The 21,471-nt window shown below is 40.0% G+C and overlaps 1 protein-coding gene across 1 annotated transcript; it reads left to right on the plus strand.

The window, feature by feature from the left end:
- The first annotated feature begins 1,728 nt into the window (after window positions 1-1,728).
- LOC105074431 (uncharacterized) lies at window positions 1,729-19,861 on the plus strand. The gene is made up of 3 exons (XM_074370914.1): window positions 1,729-2,193; window positions 3,686-3,812; window positions 10,183-19,861. Exons 1-3 carry the CDS (start codon window positions 1,744-1,746, stop codon window positions 12,585-12,587), a joined length of 2,982 nt encoding a protein of 993 aa, XP_074227015.1. The 5' UTR covers window positions 1,729-1,743; the 3' UTR covers window positions 12,588-19,861.
- The last annotated feature ends 1,610 nt before the right edge of the window (window positions 19,862-21,471 follow it).

Here is a 21,471-nt window from a genome sequence, read left to right on the forward strand (position 1 = left end):
TGAGTTACTTTTGTCATTATTTAAATTTAGTTGTTAGTGTATTTTACTTATATTTTTATTTACAAAAATCAAAAGTATATTTTTTTGGTTTTAAATTGGGGCCTTGCCTTGTAATTACTTGAACACCTAAGTAAAATTTTTTTTTCATTTTTATTTATTTTATTGAAATATAGTTGCTGTATAATATGTTATAGGTGTACAATACAGTAATTCACAATTTTTAAAGGTTATACTATAGTTATTATAAAATATTGGCTATATTCCTTGTGTTGTACAAAATATCCTTATAGTTTATTTTATACCCAATAGTTTGCACTGCTTATTTCTCTACCCCCTACATTGCCCCTCCCCGCTTCCCTCTCCCATCTGGTAACCACTCGTTTGTTCTCTGTATGTCTGTGAGTCTGCTTCTTTTTTGTTACATTCACTAGTTTGTTTTATTTTTTAGATTCCACATATAAGTGATACACAGTATTTGTCTTTCTCTGTCTGACTTATTTCACTTCACATAATGCCCTCCAAGTCCATCCATGTTTCTGCAAATGGCAAAAATTCATTTTTATGGCTGAATAGTATTCCATTGTGTGTGTATGTATGTAATACATACCACACATATATATGGACACTTAGGTTGCTTCCATATCTTGGTAATTGTAAATACTACTACTGTGAACATTAGGGTGCATGTATCTTTGTGAATTACTGTTTTAGGTTTTTTTTTTTTAATATATCACATGCTAGTTCTAGTTATAATTTTCTAGATCTCCATAATGTTTTCCACAATGGCTGCACCAATTTACATTCCCACCAACAATGTACGAGGTTTTGCTTTTCTCCCCACCCTTTTTAGCATTTATTTGTAGATTTTTAATAATGGGCATTCCTACCTGTGTGAGGTGATATTGTACTGTAGTTTTGATTTGTATTTTTCTAATAATTAGTGATGTTGAGCATCTTTTCTTGTGCCTGTTGGCCATTTGTGTGTTTGGAGAAATGTCTATGTAGGTATTCTGCCCATTTTTGATTGTGTTGTTTCCCCAGAGTGTTATCTGTCAGTCTTTGAATAACTACATAAACATTATTAACTTTCTGAAACTTGCCTTCCAAAACTGTTTTCTGATATTATCTCAGTTCCCCATGAAGAAATGTACCTTCAATCACTGGAAAATGATTATCACTTACCAGCAAGGACACGAGATCACATTCTTAAGATTCCCTCTTTCATATTGGTGTTCAGATACTCCCTTTCATATGTGCTGTGAATGTCAAAGTTGCAGCTACTGACTCATTCCGAAATAACATTGGTTAAGTTGCTCTCCATTTGAGATGGATGAAAGTATTCCTCAATGAGTAGGACACAATCACTGACTCTACAGGCAAGAGAAAAGTGTTGGGTGGAATCAGAAGCAGAACTCCTGCTTGTTCACTTAATTCATAATATCCGTCTTTTTTCCCACTCATAGCCCTGTATGGACTATTTTCTCTTGCTAACAGCGAGTCATAATAGAACTTTAAAAGGGTACTCTGGCGTCAGATACATGTAGTTGAAGAACAATTATATGATGTGTCCAACTATGTGCTGACTCATTTTATGTTCGAATGACGCTATAACACAGCCATTTGGAACTGTAGATTTGAGGGCATCTCAAATAATATTTTTATTTTCTGGGAGCTGAAGAAGTCTTAAGTTTTTTCCTTGATGCAGCTAACACTGAACAAAGCCCCTCCCGCCCTCGAGGTAGGATGACCGATTTCCAGCATCCTTCCAGGTGTCGCGTGGTAAAAATTCTGGTTGGTCAGGAAGGGGAACACCCTCTCCGGGGACCTCTAGAGCCTGGGAACTACATTGCCCGGAAGAGCCTGCGCGGAGTTGAGCCAAGGAAGATTGGAATGAAGGCATTTCCGGGCGAACTCTTGAAGTCGGGGAGGGACTTCCGGCCTCCTCCTCGTGGCGGCCATTTTGACGGCTTTGGGTCAGTTCTGGGTCCGGGGCGTTGGATCAGGACCCAGGTGACTGGATTGCGGAGGCGCGGGAGGACGTCTTGTCTCTCCCCGGTGCACAAAGGCGACGCCTCCTGGGGTGCCCTGCGCCATACTGGGGACAGGGGCCGCCGTGCCCGCGTCCCCCTCCTCTCCCGGCGCTCCGGCTCTCAGACCCCGATGGCGGCGGCCGCGCTGAGGGACCCGCCTCAGGTAAACGTCCGTCCTTCGGGCCCGCACCGCCCTCTCCCGCCGGACACTAGAGCCTCGAGTGCGGGGCGCCTGCTCGCCTGCCTGCGGCCCGGGCCCCGGGGTCCAGGCGGGGGAGGCGGCCGCGGGTGGGGCCGTGTTTTGACAGACGATGTGACGGCGCGGGGACGGGCCCCCAGGCAGAGAGGAGGATACATATAAAGGCTGGAGGTCGGAGTGAGGCGGGGCGATTCGGGAAACATGGGGTCCGTCTGATACCTGCATCGAACAGAGTGAGGCAGAGTGGCACCTGGACCGGCAGAGAGGTTATTCGTTCGTTCTGAGGGGTCTGGAGGCTATGAAGGGTGGTGGACAGAAGAGGGAGACATTCTGAGTTAGTGTTTGAAAGTTATTAGAATTCTTCTGGGAGAGGAAACAGACTGGAATATGAATGTTTGAGACAGGCCCAGAGAACTAGAGTCCTTGTCCAAGGTCTGAAATCTGGTTAGAGGCACCTCCAAGGACTGAAACACGGTGGTTAGTAAGTTAATCTGAGGTCACCAGGTTCCAGGATTGGATGGAGATATGGGAGAGTCCTGTACACATGGAGCCCAGCCTCGGTGACCTTCGTCGTCCCACAGGTTCTGAAGGTTGGAAAAGCTCTTAGGGATCCTACACAAGGCGGGAGGGGGTGCCCAGTGCTTCACTGGTGATGACACCACCGGTAGGGTTTCTGGGTATTGTGTCTTGAGAATCTTCCCGTGATACATTGGGAGGGAAGATTGGCAGGCAGACTGTAAGGGCTGGAGTTTTAAGGAAGGTTAAATAGAGACAGGAGGGTTGTGACTGTTGAGGGTACAGATAGTGCTTTACAGAAGTGCAGGAATGTCATGGGTGTGGCTAATATTGAAGCAAGGATCAGAAACAGGTGGAGAGGCATTCACAGGAGCATGAGGGGCTTTCCCTGGGACTGGGATCCATCAGAGGGCTGAATGGTGCTGGATCCCGTGTAAGTGTCAGGTGCTCTCTGGATGCTCTGTGCCAAGTAGATGAGTGAGTCCAGGGAAATGCCTAAATTGTAGAGCAGGAAGGTAGCAGAACTGTAGGGGCGTAACCTTGGGGAATGACGGTATTAGAGTCTCCAGAGTGATGTGCTCAGGGCCCCTGGTCCCTGCTGTTAGGGAGTTAAGAGTGAAGCATCAGCCTAGGTTTGGCTGTGACTTGGAGTTACCGTCTGGGAGACAGCAGGGGAGTTGCTTGGCAAGAGGGATGGGGCTCCGTGGCCAGGCCCAGAGCTTGCATGGCATCTCCGTGTCCTGCCTGTTATTGCTCAGGGCTGAACACAGTGATTAACTGAACCCTGAGGGGAGCTTGGGGATCAGTGGCACCAGGGCCTGGTATCTCCTCTGAGGTGGGGATCTTGGGAAGAAGATGGTAGTGGGATAGATGTGTGAGGCGATGGACTGGGTCCTCAGAGAGAGACAGTTCATTGTTTCATCTGTCCCCATGTTGACAGGACAGTATGACCTTTGAAGATGTTGCCGTGCACTTCTCCTGGGAGGAATGGAGGCTCCTTGATGACGTTCAGAGGCACTTGTATCTCAGTGTGATGCTGGAAAACTTTGCACTTATGTCTTCACTGGGTAAGACTCTGTCTTCACATGTGGACCTGGGGCACTACTTGTTTCCCCAGCTTTCTAGGTAGTTGCTGTGGCAGGTAGGGCTAGGTGGTTTGCAGTGCTCTCTTCTCTACCCTACTCAAATCTCTCAAATCTGCTGTACTGAACCCTCATAGAGAAGAATTTGAGATCTGTAGTCTTGCAGTGAGTTTAATGGAGTTAAATGGACTGCACTATCTTGTAACTGAAGGTTTGCACTTTGACTAACAACTCCTCATTTTTCCCACCCTCCATCCCCTGGCATTCTACTCTCTATTTCCATCAGTTTAACATTTTTTGTTTAAGTTCCATATATAAGTGATATCATACAGTTTTTAGCAAAATGCCCTCTGGGTTCACCCATATTGTTGCATGTGGCAGGATTTCCTTAGTTTTTAAGGCTGAATAATACTCCAAGTGTGCATGTGTGAGTACACTTAGCTCTTGTCTTTTTGATGATAGCCATCCTAACAGATATGATGTAATATCTCATTGTGGTTTGTATTTACATTTCCCTGATGATTAGTGAGGAAGAGCAATTTTTCATATACCTGCTAGCCATTTGTGTATTCTTTTTGGAGAAATGTCTAATCAGATCATCTGCTCATATTTTAATTGGATTTTTCTTTTCCAGCTGAGTTACGTGAGTATCTTATGTTTTAAAAAGATTATCCCCTTATTAGGTACATGGGCTTGCAAATATTTTTTCCCATTCTGTACATTGTGTTTTCATTTTGTTGATTATTTCTTTTGCTGTGCAGAGCTTTTTAGCTTGAGGTAGGTCCACTTGTTTATTTTTTCTCTGTACTTTTAGTGTCATATCCAGAAAAATCATTGTCAAGACCACTGCCAAGTAGCATATTCTGTTTTCTTTTTCCAAAGAGTTTTACATTTTCATGTCTTATATTTATCTCTTTAATCCACATTGTGTTAAATATTGTTAGAGGTGGAACTAGGGGTCCAGTTTCATTGTTTTGCATGTGGATATCCACTTTTCACAGTAACATTTATCGAAGAGACTTCTTTCCCTGTGGTGTGTTTTTGGCACCCTTGTCAAAGATTAGTTGACCATGTATGCATGGGTTGTTTTTTTTTTTCCTGTGTTCTTTATTCTGCTCCATTCCTCTGTGTGTCTATTTTTATGACTACCACACCATATTGATTACTGTAGCTTTGTAATGTAGTTTGAAATCAGAAAGTGTGTTACCTTCAGCTTTGATCTTTTTGCTCAAGATTGCTTTGGCTATTCGAGGTCATTTGTAGTTCCATGTGTACTCTAGGATTCATTTTCTATTTCCATGAAAAATTCCATTAGAATTTTGATAGGAATTGCATTAAATCTGTGTGTTGCATTGGATAATATTATTAATTCCTCCAGTATAAGAACATTGAATATCTTTTCATTTATTTGTGTCAGTTTCTTTCCTCAGTGTACTGTTTTCAGAGTCCAGATCTTTCATTTCCTTGGTTAAATTTATTCATGTGTATTACTTTTTTGATGATACCATAAATGATTGTTTTCCTAATTTCTTATTCAGATATTTCATTCTTAATTTATAGAAAATGCAACTGATTTTTGCATGTTGATTTTGTATCCTACAACTTTACTGAATTTTCCAACACTTTTGGAGGGGGAATCTTTAGGGTTTCTATATATAAGATCATGTCTTCTGCAAACAGACAGTATTACTTCTTTTGTGATTTTAATACATTTAATTTATTTATTTATCTGTCTGTCTGTCTGTCTGTCTATCTATCTGTTTTTGATTAAGTGTTCTGGCTAGGCCTTCCAGAACTATGTTGAATAGAAATGTGGATACTGGGCACTTTTGTCTTGTTCCTGATTTTAGAGGAAAAGCTTTTATTTTTTTATTATTTATTTATTTTTAGGGGGGGTAATTAGATTTATTTATTCAGTCATTCATTAATTTAAAGCAGCGGTACTGGGGATTGAACCTAGGACCTAGTCCATGCTAAGTATGAGCTCTACCACTGAGCTATACCCTCCCCTCTGAGGAAAAGCTTTTAGATTTTAACCTTTGAGTATGGTGTTGGCATGGGCTTATTGTATTTGGATTTATTACATTGAGATGCATTCCATTCTATACACTTAACTTGTTCTGGATTTTTAACATAAAAGTATGCTCAATTTTGTTAAATACTTTTTCTGCATTTACTGAGATGATTATATGATTTTTATCCTTTGTTCTGTGAATGTGGTGTATTATGTTTATTGATTTGCATATGAGGAACTATCCTTGCATCCCAGAGATAAATCACTCTTGATCACAGTGTAAGATTCTTGAATGTGCTGTTGAATATTTTGGGGATTTTTCCTTCTATGTTCATCAAGGATGTTGGCCTGTAATTCTCATTCCTTGTAGTTTCCCTATCTTGCTTTGATGTCAGGATAATGCTGGCCTCAGATACTGAGTTTGGAAATGTTTCTTCTTCAGTATTTTGGGATAGTTGAGGAAGGATTGACATTAATTCTTCTTAAAGCCTTTGGTAGAATTCATCAGTGAATCTATTTAGTTCTGGCTTTTCTTTGTTGGGAGATTTATTATTAATTAATTCATTCATTCATTTAAAACATTGAAATATAGTTGATTTACAGTATTAATTTCAGGTGTACAACATAGTGATTCAAAATTTTTATAGATTATACTAATTTAGAGTTATTGCAAAACAATGGCTATATTTCTCTATGCTGTACAATATATCCTTGTTTGTTATCTTTTTGGGAGTTTTTTGATGAATGATTCAGTTTCCTTACTTGTTATTAGTCTATTCAGATTTTCTGTTTCTTCATGATTCAGTATTGGCAAGTTTTCAGTTTCAAAAATATATCCATTTCTTCTGGTTTATCCAATTTGTTGGCATTTAATTGCTTGTAGTTTCTTATGATCTTTGGATTTCTTCAGCATCAGTTGTGATGTCTCCTTCATTTCTGATTTCATTTATTTGAGTCTTTTCTCCTTCAAATTTAATCTACTAAAGGGTTGTCAATTTTGGTTCTTTTAAAAAACCAGCTCTCAGCTTTGTTGATCTTTCTATTGTTTTTCTAGTTTGTATTTTGTTTATTTCTGCTCTGATCTTTGTTATTTCCTTCCTTCTAAATTTGGGCTTAGTTGTTTGTTTTTCTAGTTCCTTGTGAGGTAAAGCTAGATTGTTTGAGATTTTTCTTTTTCTTTAATGTAGGCATTTATTGCTATCAGCTTTACTCTTAGAAAAGCTTTTGCTGCATCCCACAGGTTTTGACATGTTTTGTTTCCCATTTTTGTTTGTCTCAAAATAATTTTATTTTTCCTTTTGATTTTTTTGTTTAACACACTCATTGTTCAGGATTGTGTTGTATAATGTCCATATATTCATGAAATTTCCTGTGTTTATTTTGGTTTTGATTTCTAGTTTCAAACTCTTGTGGTTGGATAATAATCTCAATATAATTTCAGTTTTCTTAAACTTGTTAAAGTTTGTTTTGTGATCTAACATATAATCTGTCCTAGAGAGTGTTCTGAGTCCACTTGAGAAGAATGCAGTTCTGCTGTAGTTGGATGAAATATTCTGTATATGTTAGGTCCAGGCAGTCTAAAGTGTCTTTCAGTGTTTCCTTATTGATTTCCCGAGTGGACAGTGTACTCACTCTTTAAAAACAGATTTGAAGTCTATTATTATTGCACTGTTGTCTTAAGCCTTCCAGTCTCTTAATATTTGCTCTGTGTATTTAGGTACTCTGGTGTGAGATGCATATATACTTACAATTGTTATGTCCTCTTAATAAGTCAACTCCTTTATCTTTATATAATGACTTTCCTTGTCTCTTATGACAGGTTTTGAGTTAGTCTTTTGTCTGGTGTAAGTATAGGCTATTTATAAGTGTAAGCTAGTGTTTTAATTTCCATTTGTATGGAATTTTTTTTTTTTCAATTCCTTTACTTTCAGCCTGTTTGAGTCCTTAAAGCTGAAGTGAATCTCTTGCAGGCAACATATTGTAGGGTCTTGTTTTCTTTATTTTCAGCCACTGTGTGACTTTTGATTGGAAAATTTTGTAAGGATATTACAATTGCCATCTTGTTAATTTTTTTACATCTGTTTTGTAGTTCCTTTGTTCCTTTTTTCCTCTCTTGCCACATTCCCTTGTGATTTTATGGTTTTCTGTAGTGGTATGGTTTGGTTCCTTTATCTTTTGTGTATCTACTGTAGGTTTTTGCTTTGTAATTACCATGAGGTTTGCATAAAACATAACAATTTATTTTAAGCTGATAGCAATATCATTTGTATACAAAAAGTCCCCTTTTAGTAACTCATTCCCTTGCATTTTATGTTTTTGATGTGACAATTTATATTTTTATAATTAACTTACATATTTTATATGTTATGACCATTACCAAATAATTGTAGTTGTAGTTATTTTTAATACTTTTTTTTACTAGAATTAAAACAAGTAAACCACCATATTACAGTGTAAGCATATTCTGAATTTGACTACATACTACCTTTACCAATGTGCTTCATATTTTTATGTTTTCCTGTTACTAATTAGTATCTTTTTATTTTGGCTTGAAGAACTCCATTTAGCATTTCTACTAAGGCAGGTCAAGTAGTGATGAACTCCCTCAGCTTTTATTTATGTAGGAAAGTCTTTATCTCACCATCATTTCTGAAGGACAGCTTTGCTGGATAAAATATTCTTTAGTTGGCAGTTTTTTCCCTTTAGCATTTTGATTTTAATGTCCCACTCTCTGCTGACCTGCCTGGGTTTTGCTGAGAAATCTGCTTATGGCCTTATGGGGTTTCTCTTGTCTGTGATGAGTTTCTTTTCTCTTGCTGCTTGCAAAAGTCTTTTTGTCTTTGACTTTTCAAAGTTTTATTACAATGTGTCTCAGTGAAGTTCTTTTGGATTGAATCTGTATGGGGACCTATGGGTGTCATGTACCTGGATGTCCACATCTCTATCTTGATTTGTTTTTTCAGCCATTATTTATTTAAGTAAGCTTTCTGCTCCTTTCTCCCTCAGTTCTCCTTGTGGTCTTCCCACATTGTGAATATTATTTCCCTTGATGACATCCCATAATTGACATAGGCTTTCTTCAGTCATTTTTCTCATCTGATTCAAGGTCAGATTTTTCCCCTCCTTGATCAAGTTGGCTATTGGTGTTCTCTATTGCATTTTTTATTTCATTCATTGTGTTCTTCAGGTCCAGAATTTAATTGTTTTTTTTTTTTTCCTATCTCAGAACTGTTTTGTTCTGCATTATTTTCTTGGTTTCATTGCATTATCTATCTGTGTTCTCTTGGAGCTGGCTGAGCTTCCTAAAAGCAGTTATTTTGAATTCTTTGGTAGTTTGCAGATCTGCATTTCTTTGAGTTCACTTGCTGGAAACTTAGGCTCTTTTTGAGATGTCATATATCCTTGATTTTTCATGTGTCTTATAGCTGCTTATTGATCTTTTCACATTTGATGAATCAGTCACCTCTTCCAGACTTTATGCACTGGTTTTGGTGGGGAAAGACTCTCCTTGGGTTGGTTGCAAGTTCACTGACTAGGTGGGATGTGGTGGTTTGGGCTGTGGGGAGGTCCAGCCATGTCATCGCAATGCAGCTCAGTCCAGGGGCACCAAAGATTGTACGGATTCTCAGTAGCTAAGGCTACAAGGTGAACTCACAGGTACCTGGCCCTGGTGAAGCTGGGGAGAGTGTGACATCAGGACTGTGCTCAGATCATACCGTGAATGTTTGTCATTTAACCAGTATTTTGCTGTCATTGCCAGCACCACGACCCATTTTTGCTTTTCTTTCCCCCATTGCTGATACTTTGCTGACTAGTCAGTTTTACTACCTTGTGATTATTGACTGACTTACAGCCCAGGGATAAGCCCCACCTTTCTGGACTTCATATCTCACCCATTTCTCTATGGCTCCTTCTCTCGCACTGTGGCATTGGTCCACATGTGCTATGAGGTGTCCACACATCCTTAAATTGGCCTTAAACAGCATCTACTCTATTGAAATCGGTTTGTCCTGGGTTTGGCCATATGCTTCATTACAGCCTCATGTCACCAACAGAATAGGTTCTGCAGGAATTCTTTGGCAGACCAATAAGTTTCAGGATATGCCTCTCTTCTTTGTGTTGCACTGTATCTTGTCTCCTTCCTTTAATAACATCTCCACTGTTCTTTTGCCTTAGAGACCCAGTAATGCCAGTAGCCACTTCCCAGATGGAATTACAACTCTCTTCTCTAAAAAAGCATCCCATAGACTCATTCCTAGATGGGACATATCACATTTTTGAGGAAGTTACACCCTCTCTATAATGTCAATGTGTATTTCACCATCATTTATTTGTGTTCAGGTTGCTGCTGTGCGACAGAGAACACAGAGTCACCCTTTCAATCAAGCGTTTCTATAGACATGTCACCAGCCAAGACTCCCAAGGCAAACCAGTCTTCCCAGAAGAGCCACCCCTGTGAGAAGTGTAGTCTGGTCTTGAGAGGTATTTTTCACTTGGCTGAGTATGAAGAAACTCAACACAGCCAGAAAGTGTTCGGGTATTGGGTGTGGTTGAAACAATTTTATTTCAGTGCAAACGTCCCAAAACACCAGAATATGGAAGAAGAGAAATCTTTCAGAAGTGGTGTAGACACAGCCTTGTTTGTAAAGAGCTGCAAATTCCATGGGTCAGGGAAGCCCTTTACCTGTGAGGAAGTTGAGAAGGACTTCCTGGCCACCTTGGAACATCTCCAGCAGCAGGTCACTCACACCAGGGAGAAGCCAAACAAGATTGCCCTATGTGAGGCAACTTTACAAAGCAGAAAAACTCATCATAATGGGGGAGAGTACAAGAAGTCTTTCAGCCCCAAACACATACTTGTTCAGGACCAGGGTATCCACACTGGAAGACAGTGTTTTGTGTGCAGTGAATGTGGGAAAGCGTTTAGGTCCAAATCCTCATTTGTTTTGCACCAGAGAGCTCACACTAGAGAAAGGCTTCATATGTATGGCAAAAGTGGCAGATCTTTGAGGCAGACCTCAAGCCTCAGTCTGCATCAAAGAAATCATACTGGAGCAAGGCAGTACACGTGCAGCAAATGTGGGAAATCCTTTAACCAAAAGTTTGTTCTCATTTATCCCTGGAGAAGTCACATTGGAGAAAATTGTTACTTGTGCAGTGAATGTGCACAATCCTTTAGCCGTAGATCCGTTCTAATTCGACAGTGGATACTTCACAATGGAGAAAGCCGTTATGAATGTACTCAGTGTGGGAAATCTTTTAGACAGAAATTTTACCTCATTGTACACTGGAGAGTTCACACAGGAAAAAGGCATTATGAATGCAGTGACTGTGGGAAATCTTTTACCAATAGCTCAGTGCTTATCCTACATCAGAGAGTACATAATGGGAAAAGGCCTTTTCAGTGCAGTGAATGTGGGAAATCTTTTATCAGTAGCTCAGTATTCATTCTGCACCAGAAAGTTCACACAGGAAAAAGGCCTTTTGAGTGCAGTGAATGTGGGAAATCCTTTAGTCTTCAGTCTTACCTCACTCAACACTGGAAAGTTCATAGTGGATCAAGGCCTTATGCATGTAGTGAATGTGGGAAATCTTTTACCTCTCGCTCTGGCCTCTGTTACCATTGGAGAGTTCACAATGGATTGAGGCCTTATCAGTGTTGTGAATGTGGGAAATCTTTTACCTCTGTTTCCAACCTCCGTTACCACCAGAGTGTTCACTCAGGAGAAAGGCCTTATGAGTGCAGTGAGTGTGGAAAATCTTTTACCTCCAACTCTGCCCTGTGTTATCATCAGAAGACTCATGCTGGAGATAGGCCTTATGAGTGCACTGTATGTGGGAAATGTTTTTGCTCTGGTTCCCATCTCAGTCATCATCACAGAGTTCATACAGGAGAAAGACCTTATAAGTGCAATGAATGTGGGAAATCTTTTTCCTCTAGTTCCAACCTCAGTTACCATCAGAGAGTTCACATAGGAGAAAGGCCTTATAAGTGCAGTGAATGTGGGAAATCCTTTATCCAAAGATGTCATCTTCTTATACACCAGAGAGTTCACACAGGAGAAAGGCCTTTTGAGTGTAGTGAATGTGGGAAATCCTTTATCCAAAGATGTCACCTTCTTACACACCAGAGAGTTCACACAGGAGAAAGACCTTATCAGTGCAGTGAATGTGGGAAATCTTTTTTTGCCAGTTCCCACCTCAGTAATCATCAGAGAGTTCACATAGGAGAAAGGCCTTATGAGTGCAATGAATGTGGGAAATCCTTTATCCAAAGGTGTCACCTTCTTATACACCAGAGAGTTCACACAGGAGAAAGACCTTATAAATGTAGTGAATGTGGGAAGTCTTTTTCCTCTAGTTCCAACCTCAGTCATCATCAGAGAGTTCATGTAGCATCAAGACCTTATGAGTGTAAGGAATGTGGGAAATCTTTTAACCATGGGTCAGCACTCATTCGACATGGGAGAATTCACACAAGAGAAAGGCCTTATGAGTGCAGTGAATGTGGGAAATCTTTTCGCTATAGTTCCATCCTCTGTGAACATCAGAGAATTCACACAAGCAAAAGGCCTTATGAATGCACTGAATGTGGGAAATCCTTTAGAAGAAATTCTTACCTCGTTGAACACTGGAGAGTTCACACTGGAGAAAAGCCTTATAAATGCAGTGAATGTGGGAAATCTTTTTCGTCTAGGTCTGGTTTCCGTTATCATCAGAGTTCACACAGGATAGAGGCCACATGAGTGTAGTGAATGTCGAAAATCTTTTCCCAAAAGCTCTGCACTCTCAACATCAGCGTTCACACAGGTAAAAGGCCTTAAGTGTGTGGTGAGTGTGGGAAAGTCTTTACCTCTAGCCCCACCACTTGTTCTCATCAGAGAATTCACAAGAGACGGCCTCTTTAGTGCTGGGAATTTGGGAAATTCTTCCCTAAAGAGTTCACCTCAATAATAATTATACACAGTAGAGTAGAGTTTACACTGTAGAAAGGCCTTAAATGTTCAAGGGAATGTGTAATTTTCTTGTTCAGTGTGACAATGCTAGAAGAAACTGAGGAGCTGTCCATCCGAATTCAGTCTCACACTTCCAGTTGTCCACAGGCATCAGTTTCAGATACGTGGAAACTGTGTGTGGCTGTGTTTCACTTTCTAACCTATCTGTGGCTCTTGTCAGATTTATGTCACTGCCACTTACTGTGGCCAAAGCCATTTTACCTCAGCCACCTGGCAGGTCCACACAGTGTGCATCAGTCACCGCCACACCCCCACCCAGTGCACTCAGGAAAGCTCACCGCTGGTCTAGCTTTTGTGGGGGTTAGTGTTCCTGTCTTTCTGACTACCTTGTGCAAGAGGCTGAATCAGTGTTGGCCCAGAGAACATCATGAATTCAGCTGAAAAGGACAGCTTGTTTTCAGGGATACGTTCTCACATGATGAACTTTTCCAGCTTACAAGTTACTGGCCCAAATTGCGTGCCACACGTTGCTTTGGTTTGTATAGTACAAATGCTTTACTGTTTGAATCCTTTTTTGTTTTGAGTGTTCAGTTTACTGTGAGAGGTGTTTCATAAGGAGGTTTGGGCTTTACAGGCATGAAAGGTGAACAGTTTTTATGGGGGTCTTAACCCCTCTTTGCCTTAGGAGGGAAAGTCTGATGGCAAAAAATGGCTTGCCAGTTTTGGCGAAATTTGAGTTGGTGCCAGTGATCTCCTGGGAAAGAGGGCAAGGCTTTTTGTCCTCATTTAAACTCTGGATGCTATGAGTTTAGACTCAGGTATCACTGTGAAGAGAGGTGAAATGTAGCAGTCTCAAGTTCCTAGAGCAGCATTAGTTTTTCCCCTTTTTCATGAACTATCACAGGCGATGTTGGCATTTTTAAGGGGAAATCTGAGGGTCTTGCAAAGAGCACATTCCCTGACATCCACAATTCCATGGGTGATGGTCACTGATTTTAAGACTGTGGGGCCAGAGGAAACCGAGGCAGGTATATGACCTGGATTGGGAGTAGAGGAGACAGCAGCAAACTCAATGCAAGGTGCCTCTTCTGAAAGGGCATCCACAAATGTCTCTGTGATGATGACTAATTTGCAGCATCGGTGTCTACACGAGTCTCAGAACTCCCAGGCAGGTTTACCTCGTGGAGCTGACATCACAGTCAGAAAATAATTGTATGGTTTTGTGGATTCTTGTGACCTCTCTGTAATGTTCACCTCAAGGCTATTCCTGCACAGGCAGGAAAGTAGTCCAGGGATGTGGCTCTTGTGACCTGGCCAGCATCCCTGTTGACTGAAGTGGAGATGTTCTTTATTACTGGCCAGTACTTGCTGCCACTGAAGCAAGACTGACCCCCAGAAGGCATGACCAGAAATTGGTCAATATAGGGTTACCAAGTATATGTCCCCCAAAAGTGGGCTATACAGATTTTTTTTCTATCTTGAAGTGTTTTTAAAGTTTTATTTAGATATAACTTACTTCTTGTAACTGCACATATTTAAAGTGAAGTATTTGATAAGTTTTGACCCGTGTGAAAACATTATCAGTAGTCATGGTAGTGGCCATATCTGTCACCATGTATTTCCCTGGTGTCCTTTATAATCTCTGTCCCTGGCCATCAGAGCCCTCCAAGTAACTGTTGATTTCTTTTCCCTTATAACAGATACCTTTTCATTTTCTATAATTTATATGATGGAATCTTACAATGTTTTCTTTTTTTCTGGTTTCTTTTATGCTTTGTGATTATTTTGAGAGTCATCAATGATGTTATACGAGTAGCTCATCCCACCCTTTTTTTTTTTTTTTTTGGTTGAGCAATATTCTTATCTTTAGATATACCAGTATTTATCCATTCACTTGTTTATGGACATTTTGGGTATTTCCAGGTTTTTAACTATTGAAAATAAACTGGTGCAAACATTTGTGTAGAGTTCTTAATATGGAAATACGTGGCTTTTTTGTTTGTTTGTTTGTTTTTGGAAATTTGTTTCATTTAGCTTTTGGTAAAAAAATTAGAGTGTGACATCTGAGCCATGAGGTAGGTGAATATTTAGCTTTTGAAGAAATACTAATTTGTGCTTTAAATAGTTGTATTTTGTATATTCTTACCAGCACTGTATGAGGGTTCAAAATATATGAGGGTGAAAAAGACCACAAATAACAAATGTTGGCAAGGATGTAGAGAAAAGGGACACTCGTACACTGTTGGTGGGAATATAAATTGGTGCAGCCAGTATGGAAAATAGTATCGAGGTTCCTCAAAAAACTGAAAATAGAACTACCATATGATACAGCAATTCCCATCCTGATTATTCATCCAAAAAAACCCTGAAACACTAATTCAAAAACATAAATGCACCCCAATGTTCACAGCTGCGTGATTTACAACAGCCAAGACATGGAAGCAACCTAAATGCCCATCAACAGATGAATGTTTTCCAGAAGTTGTGGTATGTATATATAATGGAATACTACTCAGCCATTAAAAAGAGTGAAAATTTGCCATCAACAATGTGGATGGACTTGGAAGAATTACGTTCAGTGAAATAAGTCAGAGAGAGAAAGACATATATTGTATGATATCACTTGTATGTGAATCTAAAAACTCCAACACACACACGCACACAAAAATAAAAAATAAAAAACCCAACACAATAATGACTATAATAAAAAAGAGACTCACAGATACAGAGAACAAACTAGAGGTTACCAGTGGGGAAAAGGAAGAGGGGAGGGGAGGATAGGAGATTAAGAGATACTAAGTACTATGTATAAAATAAATAAGCTTCAAGAATATATAGCACAACATAGGAAGTATAGCCAATACTTTATAATAACTATAATTTGAATATAACCTTTAACAATTGTGAGTCATTAGGTTATACACCTGAAATTTATGTAATATTGTATATCAGCTATAGCTTAATTAAAAAATATTATATTGTGTATTTGGAAATTGCTAGGAAAGTAGATCTTAAAATTTCTTATCACACACAAAAATTTGTAACTGGTGATGAATGTTAACTTATCATAGGGATCATCTTGTACTATATACAAATGGGGAATCATCCTGCTGTATACGTGTAACTAACATGTTACATGTCAGTTATCTCTCTCTCTCTCTCTTTTTAAAAAAGAGCGCAGGGCCATTTTTCCTCTCTTGGATTGGCCTGCTCCCAATTCTCAGGACTGTACTATCTTTCACTATTATTTTACTTCACTAATAAAAATCTTGTTTATATCACACTTAAAAAAAAAAAGAATAGAGCTCAGAACAGAGTCTTGTTACTCTCTGACTGTGCAGGTCTGTGGTTACGATCCCCACTGCTGTCACTAATAGTGTCACTACCATCTTCATTCTCCTCTTTTTCCTCTTCTTCCTCTCTCCACTTCCCCCTCCCACTTCAGTGCAGAGCCTCAGGGAAGAGCCATCTCGTTCTTTCTGGAGGATCTGGAAGGATACATAACATGCTCCTCAGTGGAGACACAAAATTTTACTGATGTTGATTCTACAAATGAGCCCATAGGCTTAATTCAGAAACGTATAATGAATTTAAGTGACTGACCAATTCCTAGGGACACGTTACTAACCCCTGCATGCTGATTGTTCTGACTGTTGGAGATGGGCCTCCCATGGCCCAGGGATAGAGCCCCTGGACTCAGGAGCTGGTATGTGACACCTTCCTGGCACTGACACAGGGCAGTGGGACATGGGGCTCCTGACTAAACCCCTCTGGGCCTCATTTTGCCCATCTCTACACTAGTGATAGTAGTATCCATCGCACAGTGTCCTGTGGATTGTAGTATATTAATAATTATAAAGCATGTGGAAGAGAACCAAGCAGTTAGCAAATGCTGCACACATATTTGAGGCTCTTAACTCTGTGCCTCAGACAGTGCAGCAGAATGGCAGGGAACAACTGCTCAGTCCAGCTTGGGACCTAGTTCATCTTGCTCCCTAAGACCTCTTGGGAGAGACCAAAGGGATGTTTGGGTTTAACCTTGTGGTCCGTGTGCCAGGATCATCTGAGGGCTCAGAGGTCACGCTGATGAACAGACAGTTGGGCAATACCAAGGGCAGGAAGGAGCATCCTTTTAGGGCCCTTGTTCTAGCTGATGTCCCCCTTTCTCCAGCACATTTGAAGGATTCTTCTTCCCCATGGAGCCATGTGCCTTGAAGTCCTGGATCTGATAGGCAGGTGCCACTGGCTATAAGGGACCATGTGGGATCTCGAGTTGGTGCAGAAATGAGGTGTAATCAACAGGGAGTCAGGGAGGCTGCAGCTTACAAAAGAAAAGAGGCCCCCTTCTGAGGTTGCTTCCAGAGGTCTGCACTGTGTCCCTTATGGCTCAGGTGACTGACAGTACAAGTAATCTGAACATTTTGTAGATGCTCATAGCCATACTCAAAGGGCATTGCTCCACGGGTAAGAAAACAGGTTCTTTAGTCCAGACATGAGCCATTTGTGTTGCAGCCTTGGTTCTTGGTGGCTCAAAGAGTGATGGCCTTAGTTTTGCCAGTTTTTTTCCTGTCACTGAGTCAGGACCAGTCTTCCCAACGTATGAAGAGAGAGATGGTTAAGTCAATACAGGGTCTTCTAATCTGTGTTTCCTAGAGAAATGTGAGGTGTACAATTATGTAGAACCAATTCTACAAAGTGTTATTGAGGCATAATCAGCATGGAATAAATGACGCATTTAAAGTTCTACTGGACATGTAATTTCCTCACATGGAAATAGGAGCCCTCTCAGTCTGGTGAGCACAGGGAATTGTCTGGGAGGGTCTTCCCCTATTCTGCGCTTGATATGCACTTTGTTCTGTTCTAAGTATGCCCATAATATGGCACCTGGCCAACCCCACCACTCTGTCTGTTCCTGGCGGGGAGAGAAGAGGGTCCTTCACCAGCACAGGAGGGATGTGTGTAGATCATTTCTCTGCGTCGGCTCTGGGGCATGTTCACTCACCATGGAGGCTGCTCTTACTCTGTCTCTTCTCTGTGTGAGTAGAGTGTCCATTAAAATTAAAGTCCTATTGGATGTATATATGTGTTAATATATGTAAATATATATCTATATTCCTCTCTCACACACACCAGGAAATCATCATCACGAACAAGATAACATATCTGTCCTCAATATTACCTTCTGCCTTTAGGTAATTCCTCTCTCCTTCATTTCCATGGTCTTCATTTGACAGATAACCATTTATTTACTTCCTTCCAGTAGAGACTAATTTGCCTTTTCCAGAATTTTATATAAATCAGATCTTCCTTTTTGTGTGATTTCTCTTCTATGCATAATTATTTGAAATGTATTGTAATGTTTATGAACAGTTCATTCTTTGTATTGTTGAATATCTTTTGTATGGAGAAAACACAATATGTTTATCCATTCATCTGTTTGTTGAAATTTTTAGGTTGTGTCTAATTTTATACTATTACAGATAAAGCTATCACAGACATTTATATCAAGTCTTTACATGGAAATATGTTTCATTTGAGTTACTATCTAAACATATAGATAGTTGCCTAGGTCAGATGGCAGGTGGATGTTTGTGCTGTTAAATGTGTCAGACTGTGTTCCAAACTTACACAATTTTACATTTCAATTCAGTAGTTGGTGAGAATTTCAGTTTTCAAGTTCTTCACTAACAATTAGTATAATCAGTGTTTTGGGTTTTTAATAAATTATCATTTTTCTTTTTTTTTCTGGGGGGATGTAATTAGGTTTATTTATTATTATTATTATTATTATTATTATTATTATTATTATTATTATTAATTATTTGAAGAGGTACTGGGGATTGAAAACAGGATCTCATGCATGCTAAGCACAAGCTCTACCACTTGAGCTATATCCTTCCCCAACTGTTCTTAAATTTAGCCTTTCTTTTAAATTTTTTCAATACTAATTTTTAATTTTATTGAAGTATAGTCAGTTTGCAATGTTGTGTTAATTTCTGGTATACAGCAAAGGGATTTGGTTATATATATATATATTCCTTTTCATATTCGTTTTCATTATAGGCCATTACGAGGTATTGAATATAATTCCCTGTGCTCTGCAGTAGACCCTTTTTGTTTAAAATTTAGCCTTTCTAATGTGTCTTTTTAATCTCCTTGTAAATTCTTTTTAAAAGCCTGGAGGAGCACAATGCCTGGTAAGCCTTGATTTCAAGGGGCAGCTTTTCCTCCACTAGGAGCATGACTGTCGTGATGATTCTCCCTCTCATCAGTGACCAAACATTGACCGTCACAACATCTATTCTAATAGCTTAACTCCGCATGAAGAGAAGTGCAAGAAGACTGCTTTACTTGTAATTTTTTTGGTGTGTGGACATTTCATGTCTTTTTAGCAATGGTTGGGTAGGTATATTTTGATCTTTGGGGAGGATGATTTGCAAATGGAATCCTTGTGAGAATTTTAGTAACATGTCTGATGATGCAAGAGTGAAAACTTCCAGTCCCATTTTGTGGAAGGAAACAATCACTTAAACATGTGAACAAAAGAACATACGTTAAAATAGCAAGGTAGTGGGGTGGGTATGGCTAATGGTAGAGCCCCCTGCTTAGCATGCAGTGTGTCCTGGGTTCAATCCCCAGTACCTCTATCAAATAAATAAATAGATAAATAAGTAAAACCTAATTACCCCCCAAAACAACAAACCTCCCTATATATCCATTGATAATATCCTTAAAAATAAAAACGAAATAAATATTTTTTTAAAAATAGCAAGGTAACAGCAAGAATGTAAAAGATAGCTAAATGTTACCATGTATGAAAGCATTTTATGTGTGCAAGTTTCTTAATTATTATTACTATCGTGCTCCCTATGCTCTAAAAAGGTTTCTGATGATCCTGAATCAATAAAGGTTTTTGATGTGTCATCTAGAAATCATGAGATGGCTATTCTGACAAACCGTATTGTAGTCACTCTCATTCTCTGATGGGTGTCTTCCTGTCCCCTTTGTGGAAATTGACATTTTCTAGATGACCTTAGAGAATAAAGCACAAATGGCCTAAGGAATCTATTGTAGTCAATGGATTATTTTATGTTTTATGTATCTCAACTGCAGTATTTTTTGTGTCCTAGGAATAATAAGGACAATATTCACTCAAAATTGACAAAATATATGAAGCCACTCATCTCGGGCCTTGAACAACAGACAGTGTAGGGCTGTAGCCTTGAAGGAAGGACAGCACAACAGGTGAAGTTACATCATCCCACCATCCTCCTAGGGCACTTTCCAAACCTGCACAAAGACGGGGAAACCAGAGAACAGAGGGTGGAGGCGAAGAGCTCAGAGCCCAGGACTGTGGAGGCAACAGGGAATCTTGCAGCTACATTTTTTCAGAGTGAGCCTTACGTAGGCAGGGATGACCTGGGGTTTTAGACTGCTTTCTGGGACCCCTACCCCACGGTCAGAGACCCTCATTCTCTCATCAGAGGTCAGGTCCACATAGACACTGAATTCCAGCTTTCTCCTCCAGAGGAGCATCCTTATCACTGGCCTCAGAGGCTGAGCCCCTACTCCTTCCTCCAGAGGTTGATCCCCTCTGTGGCAACTGAACAGTGTCAGCTCAAGTGTCAGAACAATCTCAGACTGGTCCAGGGTTAGGACAGCCAAGGGACTGGGCTTTTGTTGCTGCCTCCTGGACTTTGTGGCAGGTGAGAAAGCCAAATCCAACCCCAACCTGCGTGACCAGATAGATCTGGATCCTGGGGCCTGGGATAGCTTCCTTATGCCCTCGAGTTAATACAGCGGTACCTGGTACTGGACCAGGAATGCTGAGGAACTGGCCTGAGATGATGCCAGATGCTTCAAAGGACTTTCCCAGGGCCTAGAAGAGGGGCCTTACAGGGACTAAGGGGAGATCAGTAGTTCTGGCCTGAGTCCTGCCCTCTTGTAGCGAGCTGGCCAGGGAACATGAAGACAATGAAATGCAAAACAGGCAATTTTAGGTCTACTAAGTGTGGCAATAAGGAGACATCAAGTGTGAAATGAGGAAGCAGGTTTAGGATGTCCAAGATATATTAAGTTAGAAAAGCAAAGTATAGATCTCTATGGAAAATGAGTTTATTTTTACTAAGACAACAAATTTTATAGGAAAATATTTGCACACAGACCCACGCAACATGACACAGAAATTCAGGTGCAATTCTGAAAGGATAATACTGTACAACCTCAGCTATTCCACTTATTTTTGCAATCCTGATGACTCTGTCCTCTTTAACTCTCCTTCCAACTGGTATTGCTCAGTATTTTCAAGAATGGAGAAAGAACACATTTTGATAACAAAATCTTCAGAGTGACCATTCTAGCTGTGTACTGAGCTTAATCTATGTCTTCTCAGATATCACTGCTAAAATGTCTCTGACATCTTAACTTTTTTTTACCATCCACTAATGTTTCACCATAACTTGTGGGTTCTGGCTAGAAGAAGTCCCATCGAGATGGAATGTATTACTGAAGACTCTGGAAAAAGTCAAGAGAGCGAGAGGGAGTTGGGAGCCAACTCCATGAGCCTCTCAAATGCTCCCACATTTATTGTGTATAATCAAAGGAAAAATCACTAACAGTTGTGTGATGGAATGCAGGAATTTAGGGAAAGACAGGATGGGATCAAGATTGTAGA

This window comes from Camelus bactrianus, chromosome 9 (genome assembly GCF_048773025.1).
Source record: "Camelus bactrianus isolate YW-2024 breed Bactrian camel chromosome 9, ASM4877302v1, whole genome shotgun sequence".
Classification (NCBI taxonomy): domain Eukaryota; kingdom Metazoa; phylum Chordata; class Mammalia; order Artiodactyla; family Camelidae; genus Camelus; species Camelus bactrianus.

Coding starts and splice junctions, on each gene's coding strand:
- LOC105074431 (XM_074370914.1), top strand. CDS start 1,744: ATGACCGATTTCCAGCATCCTTCCAGGTGTCGCGTGGTAAAAATTCTG. Junction 2,194..3,685: donor CGCTGAGGGACCCGCCTCAG/GTAAACGTCCGT, acceptor CCATGTTGACAG/GACAGTATGACCTTTGAAGA. Junction 3,813..10,182: donor TGCACTTATGTCTTCACTGG/GTAAGACTCTGT, acceptor ATTTGTGTTCAG/GTTGCTGCTGTGCGACAGAG.